Source organism: Barbatula barbatula (genome assembly GCF_947034865.1).
Source record: "Barbatula barbatula genome assembly, chromosome: 6".
NCBI classification, from domain to species: domain Eukaryota; kingdom Metazoa; phylum Chordata; class Actinopteri; order Cypriniformes; family Nemacheilidae; genus Barbatula; species Barbatula barbatula.
This window is the reverse complement of record NC_136765.1, coordinates 18,129,406-18,147,332: the sequence shown is the minus strand read 5'-3', so window position 1 is coordinate 18,147,332 and position 17,927 is coordinate 18,129,406. Positions and strand designations below refer to the sequence as shown.

The window sequence follows — 17,927 nt, the reverse complement described above, 5'->3', positions numbered from 1 at the left end:
GATAATTATGTATATGGTTATTTGTAATATTTTTATAGTAATAAAAATACGTACATTGTCAGACGACTGAATCTAGCTGACTCGTGATATTTTATTTAGTGGAATAACGTTAGCCAACTATTATTTGCGAATTCACAGATTGTTTCACGGATGATTCAGCAAATTGAACTGCGTTTCTGTAGAGACGAATACACCTAGTGTATCCAAGAATACATTTAACTCAAAATGTCTTAACGTACAACTGATCAGAGACAAAGTAGAGTTGATTTATAAATGAAAAACAGTGTCTAGGAACCTTTGTCGTTTAGCCCTTGTGTCAGGTGGGACACCGTTTCTGGTAACATTCATCTTGCATGAATGGAAAAGGGAAGTGATTGAGCATGAATGGTCACTTGTAGTGCATCTCTGCAAATAGTATTTCAATATTTACATTTCTTTTGTACATGAACACAGTACATACATGTCTTAAAGATTCAAGAATTGTATTAGTTCGGATTTACGAAGTTTGCGAACAGATAATTCTTTCAGACCATTGGATTGTTCCGGACTAGTTAACGGTATAACAAAAAGCCACCAGACCTCAATAATGTTGCAGAAAATTCTTGCATTACCAGTTGAGGATAAGATCTTTTACGCTGTCCTGGTCTTCTCATGGACGGTGTATATTTGGGAGGCCTACCTCGCTTATAGACAGGTGATTCTTGGAAACCACTTAATAAGAAAGTAAATATATGACTTCTTTTGTCTTAACTATGTATAACACTTACCAAATCTTACTTTTTATTATAGAGGAAGGTCTACAGCAATACAATGCATGTTCCCACTGAGTTGGGTAAGATTATGGACTCCGAGACCTTTGAAAAGTCTCGTCTCTATCAGCTGGATAAAAGCAACTTCGGCTTCTGGTCTGGACTGTACTCTGAGACAGAGGGCACGGTGAGTTTAACGACATGACAAAAAATATTTTTACATAAATATGCTCTTCTACTAGCAACGGTGTTGAATTAACTTAATATACATTTTTATTGATGCTGGATTTGTCTTGCGCAGCATTAATGCTGTCTGCATTGTGTTATATTTCGACCTCACATCTGCAAGTTTCCTATGTGTCCTCTGGAGGAAAAAGCAACTATTTGCATTGTATTTTTTATAATGCAGCCCGCACTGCAGATTTTCTTTAAAGAACAGTGTTTCCAGTTTTACTTTGAGCATGTGGTTTAATCCTTTGTTCTTTTGGTCCACAGCTGATATTGCTCCTGGGAGGAATCCCATTCCTTTGGAAAATGTCAGGAAATCTCACAGCTTATTTTGGTTTTGGTCCCGAGTATGAGGTGAGCGGAGTATGTGTGTGACCACCGTCTGGTGTTTTCAGTCCAGTTGAAAAATAGGTCCAATTGAATGAGAGATGTTATTGATTCTGGGTGAAATGAAATGGAAATACAACCCTATTGCAAGTGCACTGTTGCACTCTAATGTACTGCAGAAATGCAGTACAATGTTGGTATGCTATTCTGTACATTGAAATAACCGAAGAGATATATAATGAACATGGTCTCCTTTCTTCCAGATCTCCCAGTCTTTGGCGTTTCTGATGTTAGCAACACTCTTCAGTGCTTTTACTGGACTTCCCTGGAGCATCTATAACACATTTGTTATTGAGGAAAAGCATGGATTTAACCAGCAGGTACTTTATACCTCCATATCATTATCTTTTCTCTTTGCAGAAACTTGATGAAATGTATCTCTCCTGCTCTTTCTTTATGTTTTTCCATCTCATAGACACTGGGTTTCTTCCTGAAAGACGCTGTGAAGAAGTTTGGTGTGACTCAGTGTATTTTGCTGCCAGTAACATCATTACTCCTCTACATCATCAAGATCGGTGGCGAATATTTCTTCATTTACGCCTGGCTCTTCACTCTTGGTGTCTCTCTGGTCAGTTTTCCTAATTTCTGTTAAATATGTTGTCTGGGAAAATATCAACACAAAAGTCACTTGGTGAAGTTTACCAAGTACTGGTTTCCAGGGTCGTTCTCACGTGATCACTCGAATATTATGTATCACAAGCTTAAAGGGACAGTTCATCTTAAGTAATTTACTTAACATTATGTTGTTCCAAACTTGTATGAGTTTCTTACTGCTGTGGAATATTAAAGGAATCCTGTCCCTATTCATTGTCATTTATCATTTTGGTTTGGACTAAAGTAAATGCTAAACTAAAATCATAATTTTTGACAGAAATATAGATTTTAAAAAAAAATTAGATACAATTATATTGAATTCTGATGTTAACATTTTTGGCTCTCAGATCCTGGTGACTATCTACGCAGACTACATTGCCCCATTGTTTGATAAGTTCACGCCACTGCCAGATGGAGAGTTGAAGAGTGAGATTGAGAGCATGTCAAAGTCCATCAACTTTCCCCTCACCAAGGTCTATGTGGTGGAAGGTACAGTAGCAGTAGTGTCAATGATTTTAGAAATTTATCAGTAGTACTTGAGCTATAGCTTTTGTTTTCTGCTTATTATTAAAAATTATCCAATGTTTATCTTGTCCATTTTCTATTTTGTAGGCTCCAAGCGATCTTCCCACAGTAATGCCTACTTCTATGGATTTTTCAAAAACAAGCGCATTGTGCTGTTTGACACGCTTTTGGAAGATTATTCCCCTTTAAACAACACAGGAGGCGCAGAGTCAGCAACAGGAGAGGAGAACGAGGTGGCAGGAAATGAGAGCAAGTCCAAACCAAAGGTCAGAGGCCAGGGCCATGTTCACAACAAACTTTTGGGGATTTACCATCATTTTAAGATGACAATTTTCACGGTTCTATGACAAAGCAGTTAATGCCAGAATAGAACTATGCACAGTGTTGTTGCTGATGATTGTAATATCATTTAATGGTATATTAGACAAAATATGTGCTGTTTTCTGCTGCTATTTTGTTTTTTGTTTGAACTTAATTTCACAATAGTGAAATTAGAAGTTTTAAAATATTATCTCTCAACAAAGTTGTCTTTGTTTTACTTTTAAATGCACCACAATGTGGATTAAGCATGTGCCTATACTGTCATTTATGGCATCTTGTTTTTTGTCTTGCATTCTTGTTTTTATTCAGAATAAGAAACAGGGCTGTAGTAACCCTGAGGTTTTGGCAGTTCTTGGACATGAACTGGGTCATTGGAAACTGGGCCACACCGTCAAGAATATTGTTATCAGTCAGGTAAGTTACTGTCTAACATGATTACTGAATGCATTTGTGTGTGATTAATCAATAAGCAAATTAATGATAAATGAATCAGTATCCATTATTAACACCCCTTAATAGATTGGCTCCGATAATACATTGTCCTGGCATCTTAGGTGTACCTGAACACAGGTCTGTAATTTATGATTTGAACGTTTCTCTGTTTCTTCACAGATGAACTCGTTCCTCTGCTTCTTCCTTTTTGCTGTCCTGATTGGTCGAAAAGAACTCTTCATGGCATTTGGTTTCCATGGCAGCCAACCCACCCTCATCGGATTGATGATCATCTTTCAGTTTATCTTCTCGCCTTACAATGAGGTAGTGTCTCTTCTTTTCACTTCTCTTTCTAAAACATACATATTCTCCTGTTTTTCAAACGTGAAACTTTTCTTGTGTTATAATTACAGTACATTTGTATTAGAAGACAGTTGTCTCGTAATTATGCATTTCTGATGCAGTTCACATTTTCTTTTCCCCAGTTACTGTCGTTCTGTCTGACAGTATTAAGCCGAAGGTTTGAGTTTCAGGCAGATGCATTTGCACGCAACATGGGCAGATCATCTGAGCTTTATTCAGCACTCATCAAGCTCAATAAGGATAACCTAGGCTTCCCTGTAGCAGATTGGCTCTTCTCTACATGGCATTACTCTCATCCTCCACTGCTTGAGCGACTTAGAGCCCTCACTGGACCCAAGCAGGACTGACGGCTTTGCAAGGGGGAGCCATGTTCACTACTCGCTCCCCTGAGAAAGGGTCTCCGCCGGCCATTGTTGGCACTCTGAAATCGATGCCTGTTTCTCTCTCTTTGCTTCTCTCTCTATTTTCCTTTCTCTTCGTATGTGTTTGGTTTTGTCATTTGTTTTTCATCAGCGTGAAAGATTATCTAAGTAGTTTGCTGATAGCTTTAGAAAACTGGTCATATTATTAACATGATTTAACTGAGGCTGTACGATCTTGATCAGGTTTCTTTATTCTTGATTTTTTTAAATTCCAAAATGCATTTTAATTCTAAATCCTATCCTCTGCTGTGTTGTAGAGCCATACGTTTATACTTTAATTTAGCATCATCCAATGTTTGATCCACTTTAAACCATGAGTGAGAAAGGAGGTTAAAACATCTCACAGATGCCCTCATTACCTCACGAAATATGATTTCCAGTAGAACACATGTTGCAGATGAAACATTTTATAAACCAAATGAGACCACTGTTTTGACATTCAGACTACCAGGACTTCACCAAGAAGAGAATTTCTTATTTGACTTATTTTATTAATCTATACGACAAATAAAATGCCTATTCAGTTTTAGTTGTTTTGATAATACATTCTAAAATATACAAATGTTTCTTTGTTTTACTTTTGAAACCAAAATTAGTTTGAACATTTGTGTAAATATGAGACATATGAGCGATATCAGGCAAAAGTGACACAGTATTTAATGAATTATGTTGTATTATTTAGGTAATGTTCTCTCTGTGCCTGAGTGTGTGTGGTGTGCTGGAGTGTTGCAATGAGTGTGTTTTTGGATAACTTTTTCTTTTACTCTTTAGGTCTAAACCTCGAATAGATAATAAAAGTTTTGCTGAAGGCATGTAACCCTCTTTAGGACTTTTGGTGTGAATTTTCACATTTCGTTTCACACACAAACGAAATGTTAAATTTGGCATGCAATCCTGTCAAAATCTTGGTTTTTGGCTTGTACTATAACCAATATTTAATTATCCAAAAGCTTAGATCTAATGACTTTAAGATGTGCCCACCTATTGAAAATTAGTCTCAAAGGACAGTTATTATGTGACATCTGAACGGATTTGCATCACAATCAATAAAACCTATCGCAACAGCTTTTGTTAAGCGTGTTTTAATGGTCATGAGTGGGGATTATTTCATAATAATTTTCAGTTACGTGGTCATTTGTTGTTCTTTAAGAAGAAGAAAAAACGAAAATATAATTGCTATAACGTTCTGTAACGAAAATGACATTAACGTAACTTGCCTCTTGATGGCAACGGGATATAAACAGAGGGCAATTTAGACCACAATTGTCGACTGTACCATGAGTGGAAAACATACCAAGCCGTTTTGTTTGTAGTTCACATATTAGAAGTAAGAATGTGATCAAAATCCAGTTCAGTATACCATTATTTGACATATAACGTGTAAAACCTGTATAATTTACTTACGAGGAGTTAAAGTGAATTCAGTGTTTTACCTTTTCACCCGTTGGAATGGTACCCTCCTGTTTTACGTCTTTATATTGGAGCGTGCTACGTAGCGTACGCACACCTCAGTTTATGTTTGACAATCTCATAGGAAAATGGCGAGGTTTTTATATCCGAATATAAGGAAGTATTTGACAACACAGATCAGGATGTCATCTGATCAGGTAGACATTGTGTGAAAAAGTTGAATGAGATTTTCTCCGAGGCTTAGGCCTAACATTGTTTCCACTTAATTTTAGTCACGCTAAAAAGTTTATATCAGTATGTTGGCATTTATTTCGTCATCTGTGTTTGCTGAGTAAATACGTTATAAGTTACATGTTTGTAATGTATTTAGTCGATGCTTGTTTTTGTGCCGTAAGCAGTGGGAAAGCTTTCAGGGTGCCCTTGTATCATGACCCTTTTGTTTACACTCTAACGTAAAGATAATTCTTTCCACACTTTTTGCATAACCCGCAAGACCAACAATTATGTGTGTTATGCATGTTAATGGTAATAAATGAACCTGACTACAAAGTATCTTCTCTACCTGATCATGTAACCATCTTTAGCCTACTCAAAACCATTTGAACACACTTTTAGAATAGTACTATATTAATGTTTACTAACCCTGTAAGTGTATCATGTGTATGTTGTTTGTCACACAATACCATTAACAAACATTGTGGTGTAATAAACATATCTGTCTTGTGCAATATATGGCTGTCTATCCCTATGATAAAGCTTGGAGAACTAGGTAAAGGTGCTGGGAAAGGAGGAGGCGGTGGAGGTTCGGTGAGAGAGGCTGGAGGAGCGTTTGGTAAAAAGCAGGCTGCTGAGGAGGAGATGTACTTCAAGTGAGTGACTTTGCATAATCTCTGTTTAAACAGCATCTCTCCTACTTGTAGATTTCTTCTACCTGCATGAGTTTAATCAGCCTTCTTAATATACATTTGTTAAAGGCTTTTGAAAGCAGCTGCCTATTTCTCTTTCACTTTCACAGGAGAAAAGAGCAAGAGCAGTTGGCTGCCCTCAGAAAGCATCACCAGGGCGAGATTGAACACCACAAGAAGGAAATCGAAAGACTACAACAGGAGATCAGCCGTCACCAGGGCAAAATCAAAACGCTTAAACATGATGACTGAGATTGTTTGACAAATCTAGATATAAAAGCAGTGAAATCATAAAAAACTCACTGTTTGTGATCTCTCTTCTCACTGATAAATTATATCTTTTTTATGTGATATAATATTTACAATGATTGACAAACTGATGTAATGTCTTAATGCAGTGCTATGTTTGCTCCTGACAATAAACACAAACAAGAAACATTGTTTCAAACATGAAAGTGTGTCTTTTTGTGAATGATAATTAATCCTTTTGATGAGCACAAAACTAAGACAAGATCGAATTATTTTGAAGGATTTAAATTTAGTTTAATTCCTTTTTTTAATATTTATTGCCACCCTTATTTTATAACATGGATATAAAAAAATAAATGTTATGTCTACTTTATCTGACTTACCCATTTTAGGAAAAATCAAACTAATGAGCTGATAAAACAGGTGTTGTGTTTTAGAGAATAATGTAAAATGTGCCGCTTTAATGAATAAATGTTGTGAAACTTTTCCTTAAAAGTTCGTCAAAAATGTATTGCTAATAACAAGCGAAAACATTCGTACTTTTAAAATATGTAATTTTAGACACCTTGCAGCCTATTTGCCGACCGGATGATGGCAGTGAAATAAATGAACACGTCTTTTGAAGAGCGTCATTTCCGATGATGCAAAAGACTCCGCCCATGCCCCTGTCTTTTACGGCTGGCGGCCCCGCGTGTCTTTCTTTTCCCACATCATGGCGGACCGGTTCAATAAGGTGCGTCTAAGTGCCAGCATTTACTTTCAAATATTTCGCTTTAAGTAAATTAAGGGAATATGGGGTTTGGGTTAAAAACATTAGTAACATCGTCTGTTGTATGTTTGGGCTTAGCATAGTCCTAATATAATCGTTAAAGTTAACATTTTAAGGGCTAAACGTTCGTCTAATCACGCATGCTTTCCCGGACTTCACAGGCCCACAGCCATCGTTACACTCTTGTTGCCGAAAATCCCAGCCAAATCATAGTTGAATGGCTTTTTATATGAAATGTTATGAAAAATGATTTCGTCGTCGGAGTGGTTTTGTGTCTGTTTGAAAAATATTTGACTTTGGTATATAACTCGCGCATTGTAGCCAGCATCGTATTTGAAATGCAGTAATTTCTAGTCAACGCATGACTAACGTCAGATGAGCTTTTTGTCGGTGATGAGCTTTCATCCACTTAAGTGTTCGAGTTTCACGACCATGAGAATACTTTACGTGCACTACCATCTGAGGCTAAAAGTAGCACCCTCGCAAAAGCACATGTGTAGCAGGTGACAAGAGAAACTAATTGTGGAAACTCGCTTTTTCTCTTAAGGTTCTGATCCTTGATGGCCGAGGTCATCTACTCGGTCGTCTTGCCGCTATTGTGGCCAAACAGATTCTGCTCGGTAAGGCTACGGTTAACGTTGTTTTACTGCGCAATATACGCACACTAACCTTATTTTCCTTATCTTGTACGCGTTAATCAACAAACTGAATGCATTTCTCTGTAAGACACTTTATTTTCGGATTACAGGCCACAAAATTGTAGTGGTGAGGTGTGAGGGTATCAACATCTCTGGCAACTTCTACCGCAACAAACGTAAGTTTGTTGAACACATTTAAGTATGTTATCTTTACATAGCCTTTGTCTCTGAGTCTCAATGCTGAAGTTTGGTGCCAATAGGATAATTTTTTTTGTGCAGTGAAGTACTTGGCTTTCCTCCGTAAGAGGATGAACACCAACCCTTCCCGTGGACCCTATCACTTCAGAGCCCCCAGCAGAATCTTCTGGAGGACTGTAAGAGGTAAGGCACTACCAGTTTCTTGTCTGTTCAAATAATGACTTCAAACAAGGATGAAAACATATTTTGCCAATCCTGAGTATTTTTGATGAAACCACGGATCTGACTGCTGAGTTTGAAAGTTGCTTCAAAATCATTGATAAACTGCAATTGAAGGCTTGATCATAAAAAACATGATCTCTGTTGAACAGGTATGGTTCCACACAAAACTAAGCGGGGTCAGGCTGCTCTGGATAGGCTGAAGGTGTTTGATGGAGTCCCCCCTCCTTATGACAAGGTAAATTATCAGTCAATTTTATTTCACAGGTAAATTGTCAATGATGCCATCTAAAAAACCCTTACTTACCTTGTTTGAATAAACGCTGATATTATCAACATGATCTGAGACATTTCTGTTCTTGTCGTTGAAAATTGTCCTTGGTTTGTGTTTTCTAAATTGAATGTGTTCTGCAGAGGAAGCGTATGGTTGTCCCAGCTGCTCTGAAGATTGTGCGTCTGAAGCCAACACGCAAGGTAAGATCTTGGTCCCCATTTAGAATAACCACTGAACTGTGGTGGCATTTTATTACTCGTATTACGATTTATTAAAGTGCTTTTCGTCAGTGATGTTTTTTCACAAGAAGTATGAGTTTGACAATGAGTTTACTTTACATGCACTACCAACTGAGACAAAAAGCAGTTCCTTATCTAAAAAATTATCATCAGGTTTTAATTTTTGAACTAGTCATTTTATTATATTATAAAATGTTGGTGTTTTTACTGTAGTTTGCGCTGCTTGGCCGTCTCGCACATGAGGTTGGTTGGAAGTACCAGGCTATCACCGCCACACTGGAGGAGAAGAGGAAGGAAAAGGCCAAGCTACATTACGTCAAGAAGAAGCTTGAGATCAAACTGACCAAGCAGGCAGAAAAGAACGTTGAAAACAAGATTGCAAAATATACTGACGTTCTTAAACAGTATGGTGTCCTTGTTTAAGCTGTCTGTTGAGCTGGTCAAAATAAATGTTTATAGAAACTATTGTCTTTGTTTAGTTGTTTATTGTGAACTCTTGTATTTGATTCATGTCAATGACTCTGTAATCGCCACTGATCTTGATGTAGAGGAGTAATTGTCCCTGGCAGCAGAATACACTGAGTCACAGCATCTTTCAGGAAAAACCCAGTGTCTATAAGAGATAGAACAAAGTGGGAGAGTCATTGCTACATTTCATAGTTTCTGCACAAAGTAAAGATCATTCTATAAATGTATACAGTACCTGTTTGTTAAATCCATGCAAATGTTAGAGGCACCTGAGATTTCTACCACAACAAAGGTAAGTTTGTTGGACACTTAAGAATATTATCTTTACATACCCTTTGTCTCTGAATGTTGAAGTTTGATGACAATAGGATAATTTTTTTGTGCATTGAAGTACTTTGCTTTCCTGCGCAAGAGGATGAACATCAACCCTTCCTGTGGACCCTATCACTTAATAGCCGTCAGCTGAATCTTCTGAAGGCCCGTAAGAGGTGAGGCACTACCACCTTGTCGTTCACAGCGACTACACTTCAAACAATGATGAAAACATATTTTGCCAATCCTGATTAATTTTGATGAAACCACGGATCTGACTGCTGAGTTTGAAAGTTGCTGCAAAATCACACATAAATTGCACGGCAATTGAAGGCTTGATCATAAAAAAACATGATCTCTGTTGAACAGGTACGGTTCCACACAAAACTAAGCGGGGTCAGGCTGCTCTGGATAGGCTGAAGGTGTTTGATGGAGTCCCCCCTCCTTATGACAAGGTAAATTATCAGTCATTTTTATTTCACAGGTAAATTGTCAATGATGCCATCTAAAAAACCCTTACTTACCTTGTTTGAATAAACGCTGATATTATCAACATGATCTGAGACATTTCTGTTCTTGTCGTTGAAAATTGTCCTTGGTTTGTGTTTTCTAAATTGAATGTGTCCTGCAGAGGAAGCGTATGGTTGTCCCAGCTGCTCTGAAGATTGTGCGTCCTATAGCCAACACGCAAGGTAAGATCTTGGTCCCCATTTAGAATAACCACTGAACTGTGGTGGCATTTTATTACTCGTATTACGATTTATTAAAGTGCTTTTCGTCAGTGATGTTTTTTCACAAGAAGTATGAGTTTGACAATGAGTTTACTTTACATGCACTACCAACTGAGACAAAAAGCAGTTCCTTGTCTATAAAAGCCCCTAAGGTTTTAATCTCTGATCTAATCATTTTATTGCATAATAAAATGTTGGTGTTTTTACTGTAGTTTGCCCTGCTTGGCTGTCTGACACGTGAGGTTGGAAGTACCAGGCTATCACCGCCACACTGGAGAAGAGGATGGAAAATCCAAGCTGCATTACGTCAAGAAGCTTGAGATCAAACTGACCAAGCAGGCAGAAAAGAACGTTGAAAACAAGATTGCAAAATATACTGACGTTCATAAACCGTGTGGTGTCCTTGTTTGAGCTGGTCAAAATAAATGTTTATAAAAACTATTGTCTTCGTTTAGTTGTTTATTGTGAACTCTTGTAAGTGTTTGACTCATGTCAATGACTCGATAATTCCCAGTGATCTTGATGTAGAGGCGTTCTGATGACACTAGCAGCAAAATACACTGTCACCGCAAACTTCAGTTCTCTCAGGAAGAAACCCTGTGTCTATAAGGGAGAGAACAACATAAAGACCCGGGGAGTCATTATACCTTTCAAATTTCTGCACAGAGAAATAGAGGTTTACCGTACCTGCAGGTTAAATCCATACTCTGTCTTGTACTGGTTGTTTGTATATATGGACAAATAATTATCTTGTTTGATAAATGAGCGGCAGCCCTATAAAGCACACAAAAAAACAGACGATGATAATTGATTTTCATATTCCAGAGAGGGATGCATTTAGAGATTCGGAAATGTTTTTCATATTCAAAACACGTGTTCCAATTGTTTAACAAAGTTTTTATACAAGGGCATACTCGTATCTTGCCTCCACTTAAAATGTATCTAAACTAGATCAATTTTTGAAGACGTCTTTCTAGAATACAATTTTTTTTCAAAGGGTCTTTTATTTTGATACTTGAAATTTGTGTCGCGTATTCACGTGACCGCAGCTTTCAGCTACTTCATCATGGCTTTTCTTACAGAGGAGCAGTTCAGTGCCTTGCAGCTTTTATTAAAGGTACGTTTTAGATAGTCCGTTAGTTATTACAATAACACGTATCCACTGTCGTTGACTTACCTCTAAAGCTGAAAGATTGTTCATTTAGGCTCCGTCGAAAGATGCAGTCCGGCAGATCTGCACAGAGAGTTACACAGCTGCAAAGCTCAAGTCTCAGTCTCTGGTGGAAAACACAGCAAATGTTTTGTCCGTGTCCAACGATGAAGCTATTCGAGTGAGATTTAATGTTTACAGTAAATCTTACAACCAAATCTAACCACTTTGTCGTTTGTTTTTACCATAAAGTTACAAAAATGCTGAATGTTATCCGTGTTGTTCTGTTCATTAACAGGTCCTGACAGCATTTCACGCTCTTTCGCATCATGCTGTGTACCATCATTTAACTTCTCCAGACCAGATCCTGCCTATTTTTCCAGAATCATTCCACTCAAACCTGAAGAACCTGATAGCCAAAATTATCTTGGAGAACAGGTGGTTTGATTTCTATTTTAGAGCATTACATGGTCTTGTCTGAGCCATGGACAAGTGTTTAACTTATTGTGAATATTTGTGAATATTTTTAGCGTCACGTGGAGAAATGAAGCTTTGTCCAGTCAAAGTGAGTGCACATTGTAATACAGCTGTCATTGTATCACCGGGAGATGTTGCTGTTTAATGAGTGTGTGTTTTTGTAGTTTCACTGCCAAAGCTGGTGGATATGCAGTGGCGAGTAGATATGAAGACAGCCTCGGACTCTTTAAGTCGTATGGCCGTGCCAACCTGTCTTCTTCAAATGAAAGTAAGAATCATAATCAATGCTGTGATGTGTGGTTTGCTTAAAATTGTATCTTGGTCTTCGAGACTGTACAGTATTTTGACAAAATGAATGAAATGTTAAAAGTATATACATTGGGGAAAATAATTATTTGATTCCCTGTCGATTTTGTAAGTTTGCCTGGTTACAAAGAAATTAAGGGTTTATAATATTTATGGTAGGTTTATTTTAACTGATAGAAACTAAATATCATCCAAAAAATGTATATAAAGGTTATAAATTGATTTGCATATTTTATATATATATTTATATATATATGCACCTGCAAGGTCCTCCTGCCCAAGAAGGCCCACCTGGCTTGTCTGAATTTTGAAAATGAACATCAAATGATTCAGAAAAGGTTTTGGAGAAAGTGTTGCGGCAAAATGGGAAGAAAATTGACTAAAGGGAGAGAAATGCTAACTATGACCCCAAGACCACCAATCCCTACAGTGGTGGAAACATAATGCTTTAGGGCTTTTTCTCTGCTCTCGTATAGGATGACTCCACCGTATTTAGGGGCTGAGGGATGGGTCCATGTACCGTAGAATATTGGGCAAGAACCTTCTCCCCTTAACTAGATCACTGAAGATGGGTCGTGGATGTGCCTCTAACATGACAAAGACCCAAAACATATTGCCAAGACAACCAAAGGGTGGCTTAAGGAGAAGCACTTTAAATGTCCTAGCCAGTCTCTAGACCCCAGTCCTAAAGAAAATCTTTGAAGGAGAGCGACAGCCAAGAAACCTTAAAGATTCACAGAGGAGTGGACTAAAATGTATCCTGACAATACCTGTGCAAACCAGATGACCAACTACCAGAAATGTCTGACCTCTGTGCTTGCCAACAAGAGGTTTCTCCAGCTTTGGGATCAAATACTTATTTCACTGATGGAAATGCAAATCAATTTATAACCTTTATGAATCATTTTGTCCCCTGATTTTTTTAAATATTCTGTCTCTACCAGTTCAAATAAACCTACCATAAAAATTATAGACCCTTCATTTCTATGTAAGCAGGCAAACTTGCCTACAGTGAGGGAAATAATTATTTGATCCCCTATTGATTGTGTAAGTATGTAACTTGTTAACAGTCATTCTCTATGTGTTTGCTGTAGCTCGAGGACACTCCGTGCAATGTTGGCAGTCCAAATGAGTCCACGGTTACAGTGGAGCTGAGCAAAGAGACACTGGACACTATGATAGATGGCTTGGGTCGCATCAGAGACCAGCTGACAGCAGTGGCAAGGAAATAGAGCTGGGGGAGAATCTCACAGACACCAGTTAATGGACATTCAGACAAAGAATGATTGAACATCAAAAGAATGTTGAAAATGTAAATGGCAGTTAATAAATAATGAATTGTTATCTGATACAATGTATAATATGTTTAATGTAAAGAAACATTGTCATACAAGTTGTCTTTTACAAAAACTTTCTCAATTTATAGTGGCATGAGCATTAAAAAGTATATGTAAAAACATAATCCGTGTTTGCGAAAATGAAGTATATACTGTATCTCGCACAAATTACTTTGGAGTTGCTCCTAAAATGTCGTTTTAACATTGTTGCAATTGTATATATAACCTCGAGAGGCGCTGTAGACCTTTACATAGACAGTCCGTGGTTTTGTCTAGATAAAAGTCCTGTTAGAAACACTTAAAAAGAAATCATGAAATTTCCACTTTAATATTATGATAAAAGAAGCAGTCGGAATCGAGTAAGCATTCATTTTTGAATACGTTTAATGTATGAATCCATATTTTAAAAGTATGTCTGCGGTTTTATTTTAAGGTTTAATTTTGACAGCAGTTTGAACCCGGAAGACTAACTGAGTGCTGCTTGTTGCACGCTTTTGTTATTCCACTCACTGCAGGTATTTCATGAGCAATTGTGATAATGATGATGAGACGCTTCTACTGTACAGCAGGCGCAGGGATGGAGGACTTGCTGGCCGACGAGGTGAAACATAAGCTGGCTGCTACTGAAGTGAGTGACTTTGATGTATCGGGCTCTGTGGCGCAATGGATAGCGCATTGGACTTCTAGATTAGAATGAGGCAATTCAAAGGTTGTGGGTTCGAGTCCCACCAGAGTCGCAGTTCTTATTTCATGCATTCCAGCATATTGACTGTCCCTACAATATTGTGCATTTCACAAATAAACTTATAAAGTTAATGGCAATTATTCAATAGTGAACTTTTCAGTCACCACACAACCACCACTGTCCATTTAACATTGTAACATTACCAGGTGAACCTCTACAGTTGGATGTTACATTTTACAGTAGTTTTTTTAGAACTGTATAGACGCCAACGTTTTACATTTTTTATTTGGTTTGTTTGGATCAGGTGGAGCAGATCCCAGGAAGAGTGTTCTTCTGCAGCAATGCACATCTGCACACTGTGACACAACTCAAATCTGCAGAGAGACTGTTTCTGCTTTTGCGCAAAGCTGCACCTATTTCGATTCCCAATAATCCAGGTGCGTAGAAGGGGAAATCACAGTGTTCTGATTGGTTGCTAAATTGAATGGTCGGCAAGATGACCCTAAACCCTTCATCAAACAGGAACCAGGGTCAGAAATGCCATAGAATGTGACAAAACCGGGATAATTAATAATAATCGTTTATTGTAAAGCAACATTTGACATTTAATTTGTTAATTTTCCACGTTTAATTTGCATTTTGGAAATTATTTGGTTTTGCCTACATGACAGGTTTTGAGAAGGCATCGGTGGTATAATTTAACTACTCAAGAGAAGAAAAAAATGATCTAGACAAAAACTATATATCAACATGAAGGCAAACCAATTTTGAAGGTCTGCTCTGTTTTTGTTTCAATAATAGCAAAGGCAGCTGTCGTTGTACAGCAAAGCATTGTGGGACATGCGGACATGTGGAAACAGAACGTTTTAACATGGACAACCTTACAGGGAGAGCTTCACGACAGACAGCATCGTGGACAGAAGAGAAAGAGAGAGGAAGAAGACATTTTAAATTTGGATGCAACCGCCACAAACTCTCTCTCTTCTAATATACAGTTGGGGAAGGACCCACCATCTTTCAGAGTCAGCTGCCGCTGCAGCGGAGTCATTGCTCGCTCTTATACATCTCAAGTGTGTTTGGACATTTTTTGTATTTTTGAAATAGAAAATGAGTATACTTGTTATATGTAATTAATTTTATTGTATAAAATATCATGGCATATTGTACTGTTTGTAAGTGACCTTTCTGTTTGTGTGGTTAGAGACTGAGTCGTATTATTGGGATGGCCATCAAAGAAAAGCTTGGGTGGAAGGTAGATCTGAGAGAGCCTAAACTTGAGGTAAATACTGTATGTAATATACGCAGACTCACACCTTTATACTTATACAGACACGCAAAACAATGTCAAGGACAAATGTTAATGAAAATGTGATGCATTTATGTGTCAATTATGCAGAGTTCCCACATGGAAAATTTGTTAACATTTTAAGAAAACATGGCATTGTGATGTGGCCTGTGTATGATTAATAGTTTGTGATTTCTTTTTTTTATAATGATTAAATTATTAATTTGTCAAATCGTAGGGATTTTTTCACAAATGAAAGGGTAGAAAAAAGTTATGAAAACGAAATGGTCTCAGTGTGGGAATTCTTGCACAAGCATCACAGACTGTAGCATGATAAATCTATAAGATAAATTAAAAATGCTTTTGTGTTGTCTCTCTGTGTAAATAGGTGAATGTGTATTTAAGTGATGACCATTGCATTGTAGGCATGCCTCTCTTGAAGTAAGTGTCTTTGTGATAGAACCACACTTATGTTATTATGTCAGTTTAGATCTAATGCTGCATGTGTGTATATTCTTCAGGCATCCACTGGCCAGTCGTCATTATATGAAACACAACGGGTTGCGTTCTACAATAGCCTGGGCCATGACCTCTCTTTGCCCTAAACAGGTAAGGTCTAGAATTACAAGAAGAGGTACATCTGCATAAACAAGGTGGAATCATTGAATGACCATTAAAACACCATGTCTATCTTTGGGGGGAGGGAAGATTTGAGTCTCATGCACTTTGATATGCTCTACGTCATCTAAAACAATTTTGGTCATGTTATATTTTCACCTTTCATTTGTATAATTGTGATGTTAAGAGGCTACTTGGAATATACATTTGTCCATTTATTTGTCACAGCACAAACTGCCCAATATACTTTCATTTTAGTTTCACTTCAGACAAAACCGTTATTGTATCTCATTGTTTTTTGTTCTCTCGCTCTCTCTACCCAGCTGATTGATTGTGTAATTTTAGACCCAATGTGTGGAGTTGGTGCTGTGTTGTTGGAAGCAGCCCAAGACTGTTCTGTACGTACCGACACTCAAAGACCACATGCACCACATAATAAAAAGTTATACATAAATAATGTAACTAAATGTGTATGTTTGCAGAGTGCTGTGTTTCTAGGCATGGATATAGAAATTTCTCAGTTGCAGAAAGCTGCAGAGAATGTGAAAGCAGCTGGAATTGAAGGAAGAGTTCACCTAATTCAGTGTTCTGCTATGGGTATGGACGAACACTTTACCATCGTCTTTTGCTATCAACTTTTTTCTACTTTCTAAAATCACCTATAATTTGCAATGTTTCCATCAACCTTAGAGATCCCACTGAACGATGGAGCGGTTGATGCTGTGCTGTGTGATGTTCCTTTTGGCAGAAAGTTCAGCTGTAGCACTGATATGGCCACTGCCTTGCCACTCTTACTTAAAGAGATGGAGAGGTAGGGAGCATGTTTATTTGTGATGTTTATTGACATCTGTGCACCCCATAGTGCGCATTTGCATACGTGTACTTTATTTTACAACACTTTGAGTTGATAACTTACAGCAAACTTTATTTTTCTTTCTTAGGGTACTTCGTGTTGGTGGACATCTCGTTCTATTACTGAGTTTACAACTTTCTGCCCAGTTAAAGAAGATCATTTGCAAACACAACCAGCATGCAAACTCTTCAGACACACAGAGAGTTCGCACTGACCCCACAAACGCAAACAATGAATGCACAGACACACCAGAAAACCTAATGCGTTATAAATCAAGCTCCGAAACACCCATATTAATCACATCATTACAAGCACACAAGACACACAAGGTTAGTTTGGGGAGCACAGATGCATTTATACACACATTCACCAAAGTACAACCTGAAATGTGCTCACACTGAGCACAAGCGAACCCTGATACATATGCAAATAATCTGAGAATATTAATGATCTTAATAAAACATGTTTGAGAAACCTTGGTCTTGTCCTTCTTTTAAAAAATAATTTGAATTACAACTATGCAATGTGAGCAATCTTTGTAAGTCGCTTTGCATAAAAAGCGTCTGCTAAATGTAAACTATGCTGCGCCAAATTAAATATAAAAAAGTTTTTCGATTTAACCATTAATAAATCACAAAATTATATTAAATTATATATCATCTTCATACTAAAAATAGAGTAGTTGCGTATTTTGTGGTCTAGCGCTATTAGATTAACGTCCTTAAAGTTTGTCTTGCGTGCGTACGCCTTTCTCACGCTGTCGTGTCTTCGGGCTCACTGCCT

At 37.6% G+C, this 17,927-nt stretch overlaps 5 protein-coding genes and 1 long non-coding RNA gene across 8 annotated transcripts; all 6 read left to right on the top strand.

Moving 5' to 3' along the window:
* Positions 1-283: 283 nt before the first annotated feature.
* Positions 284-5,101, top strand: zmpste24 (zinc metallopeptidase, STE24 homolog). The gene is made up of 10 exons (XM_079458565.1): positions 284-694; positions 790-936; positions 1,245-1,331; positions 1,568-1,684; positions 1,780-1,932; positions 2,306-2,447; positions 2,571-2,749; positions 3,114-3,218; positions 3,417-3,560; positions 3,722-5,101. Exons 1-10 carry the CDS (start codon positions 587-589, stop codon positions 3,944-3,946), a joined length of 1,407 nt encoding a protein of 468 aa, XP_079314691.1. The 5' UTR covers positions 284-586; the 3' UTR covers positions 3,947-5,101.
* Positions 5,102-5,483: 382 nt separating this feature from the next.
* On the top strand, positions 5,484-7,076 carry atp5if1b (ATP synthase inhibitory factor subunit 1b). The gene is made up of 3 exons (XM_079458566.1): positions 5,484-5,628; positions 6,188-6,300; positions 6,447-7,076. The coding sequence occupies exons 1-3, from the start codon at positions 5,560-5,562 to the stop codon at positions 6,586-6,588; spliced, it is 324 nt and encodes a 107-aa protein (XP_079314692.1). The 5' UTR covers positions 5,484-5,559; the 3' UTR covers positions 6,589-7,076.
* Positions 7,077-7,082: 6 nt separating this feature from the next.
* On the top strand, positions 7,083-9,387 carry rpl13a (ribosomal protein L13a). The gene is made up of 7 exons (XM_079458564.1): positions 7,083-7,318; positions 7,902-7,974; positions 8,103-8,168; positions 8,272-8,373; positions 8,562-8,647; positions 8,824-8,883; positions 9,136-9,387. Exons 1-7 carry the CDS (start codon positions 7,298-7,300, stop codon positions 9,343-9,345), a joined length of 618 nt encoding a protein of 205 aa, XP_079314690.1. The 5' UTR covers positions 7,083-7,297; the 3' UTR covers positions 9,346-9,387.
* A 631-nt stretch (positions 9,388-10,018) lies between these two features.
* Positions 10,019-10,866, top strand: LOC306895356. The gene is made up of 3 exons (XR_013786789.1): positions 10,019-10,157; positions 10,334-10,394; positions 10,646-10,866. It is a non-coding gene; the product is annotated as an uncharacterized lncRNA (long non-coding RNA).
* Positions 10,867-11,476: 610 nt separating this feature from the next.
* On the top strand, positions 11,477-14,062 carry commd9 (COMM domain containing 9). Its single transcript, XM_079459284.1, has 6 exons — positions 11,477-11,550; positions 11,639-11,764; positions 11,882-12,021; positions 12,114-12,148; positions 12,225-12,328; positions 13,461-14,062. The coding sequence occupies exons 1-6, from the start codon at positions 11,500-11,502 to the stop codon at positions 13,596-13,598; spliced, it is 594 nt and encodes a 197-aa protein (XP_079315410.1). The 5' UTR covers positions 11,477-11,499; the 3' UTR covers positions 13,599-14,062.
* Positions 14,000-17,615, top strand: thumpd2 (THUMP domain containing 2). 3 transcript variants are annotated; one of them, XM_079459283.1, is made up of 11 exons: positions 14,000-14,062; positions 14,219-14,331; positions 14,693-14,825; positions 15,190-15,458; positions 15,590-15,667; positions 16,062-16,114; positions 16,195-16,282; positions 16,615-16,689; positions 16,774-16,888; positions 16,982-17,102; positions 17,233-17,615. In XM_079459283.1, exons 2-11 carry the CDS (start codon positions 14,242-14,244, stop codon positions 17,543-17,545), a joined length of 1,335 nt encoding a protein of 444 aa, XP_079315409.1. In that variant the 5' UTR covers positions 14,000-14,062; positions 14,219-14,241; the 3' UTR covers positions 17,546-17,615. The 3 variants fall into 3 exon arrangements, with proteins under 3 accessions (XP_079315409.1, XP_079315408.1, XP_079315407.1); XM_079459282.1 differs by lacking the exon at positions 14,000-14,062 and having other exon boundaries at positions 14,158-14,331; XM_079459281.1 differs by lacking the exon at positions 14,000-14,062 and having other exon boundaries at positions 14,158-14,331; positions 16,615-16,888.
* The last annotated feature ends 312 nt before the right edge of the window (positions 17,616-17,927 follow it).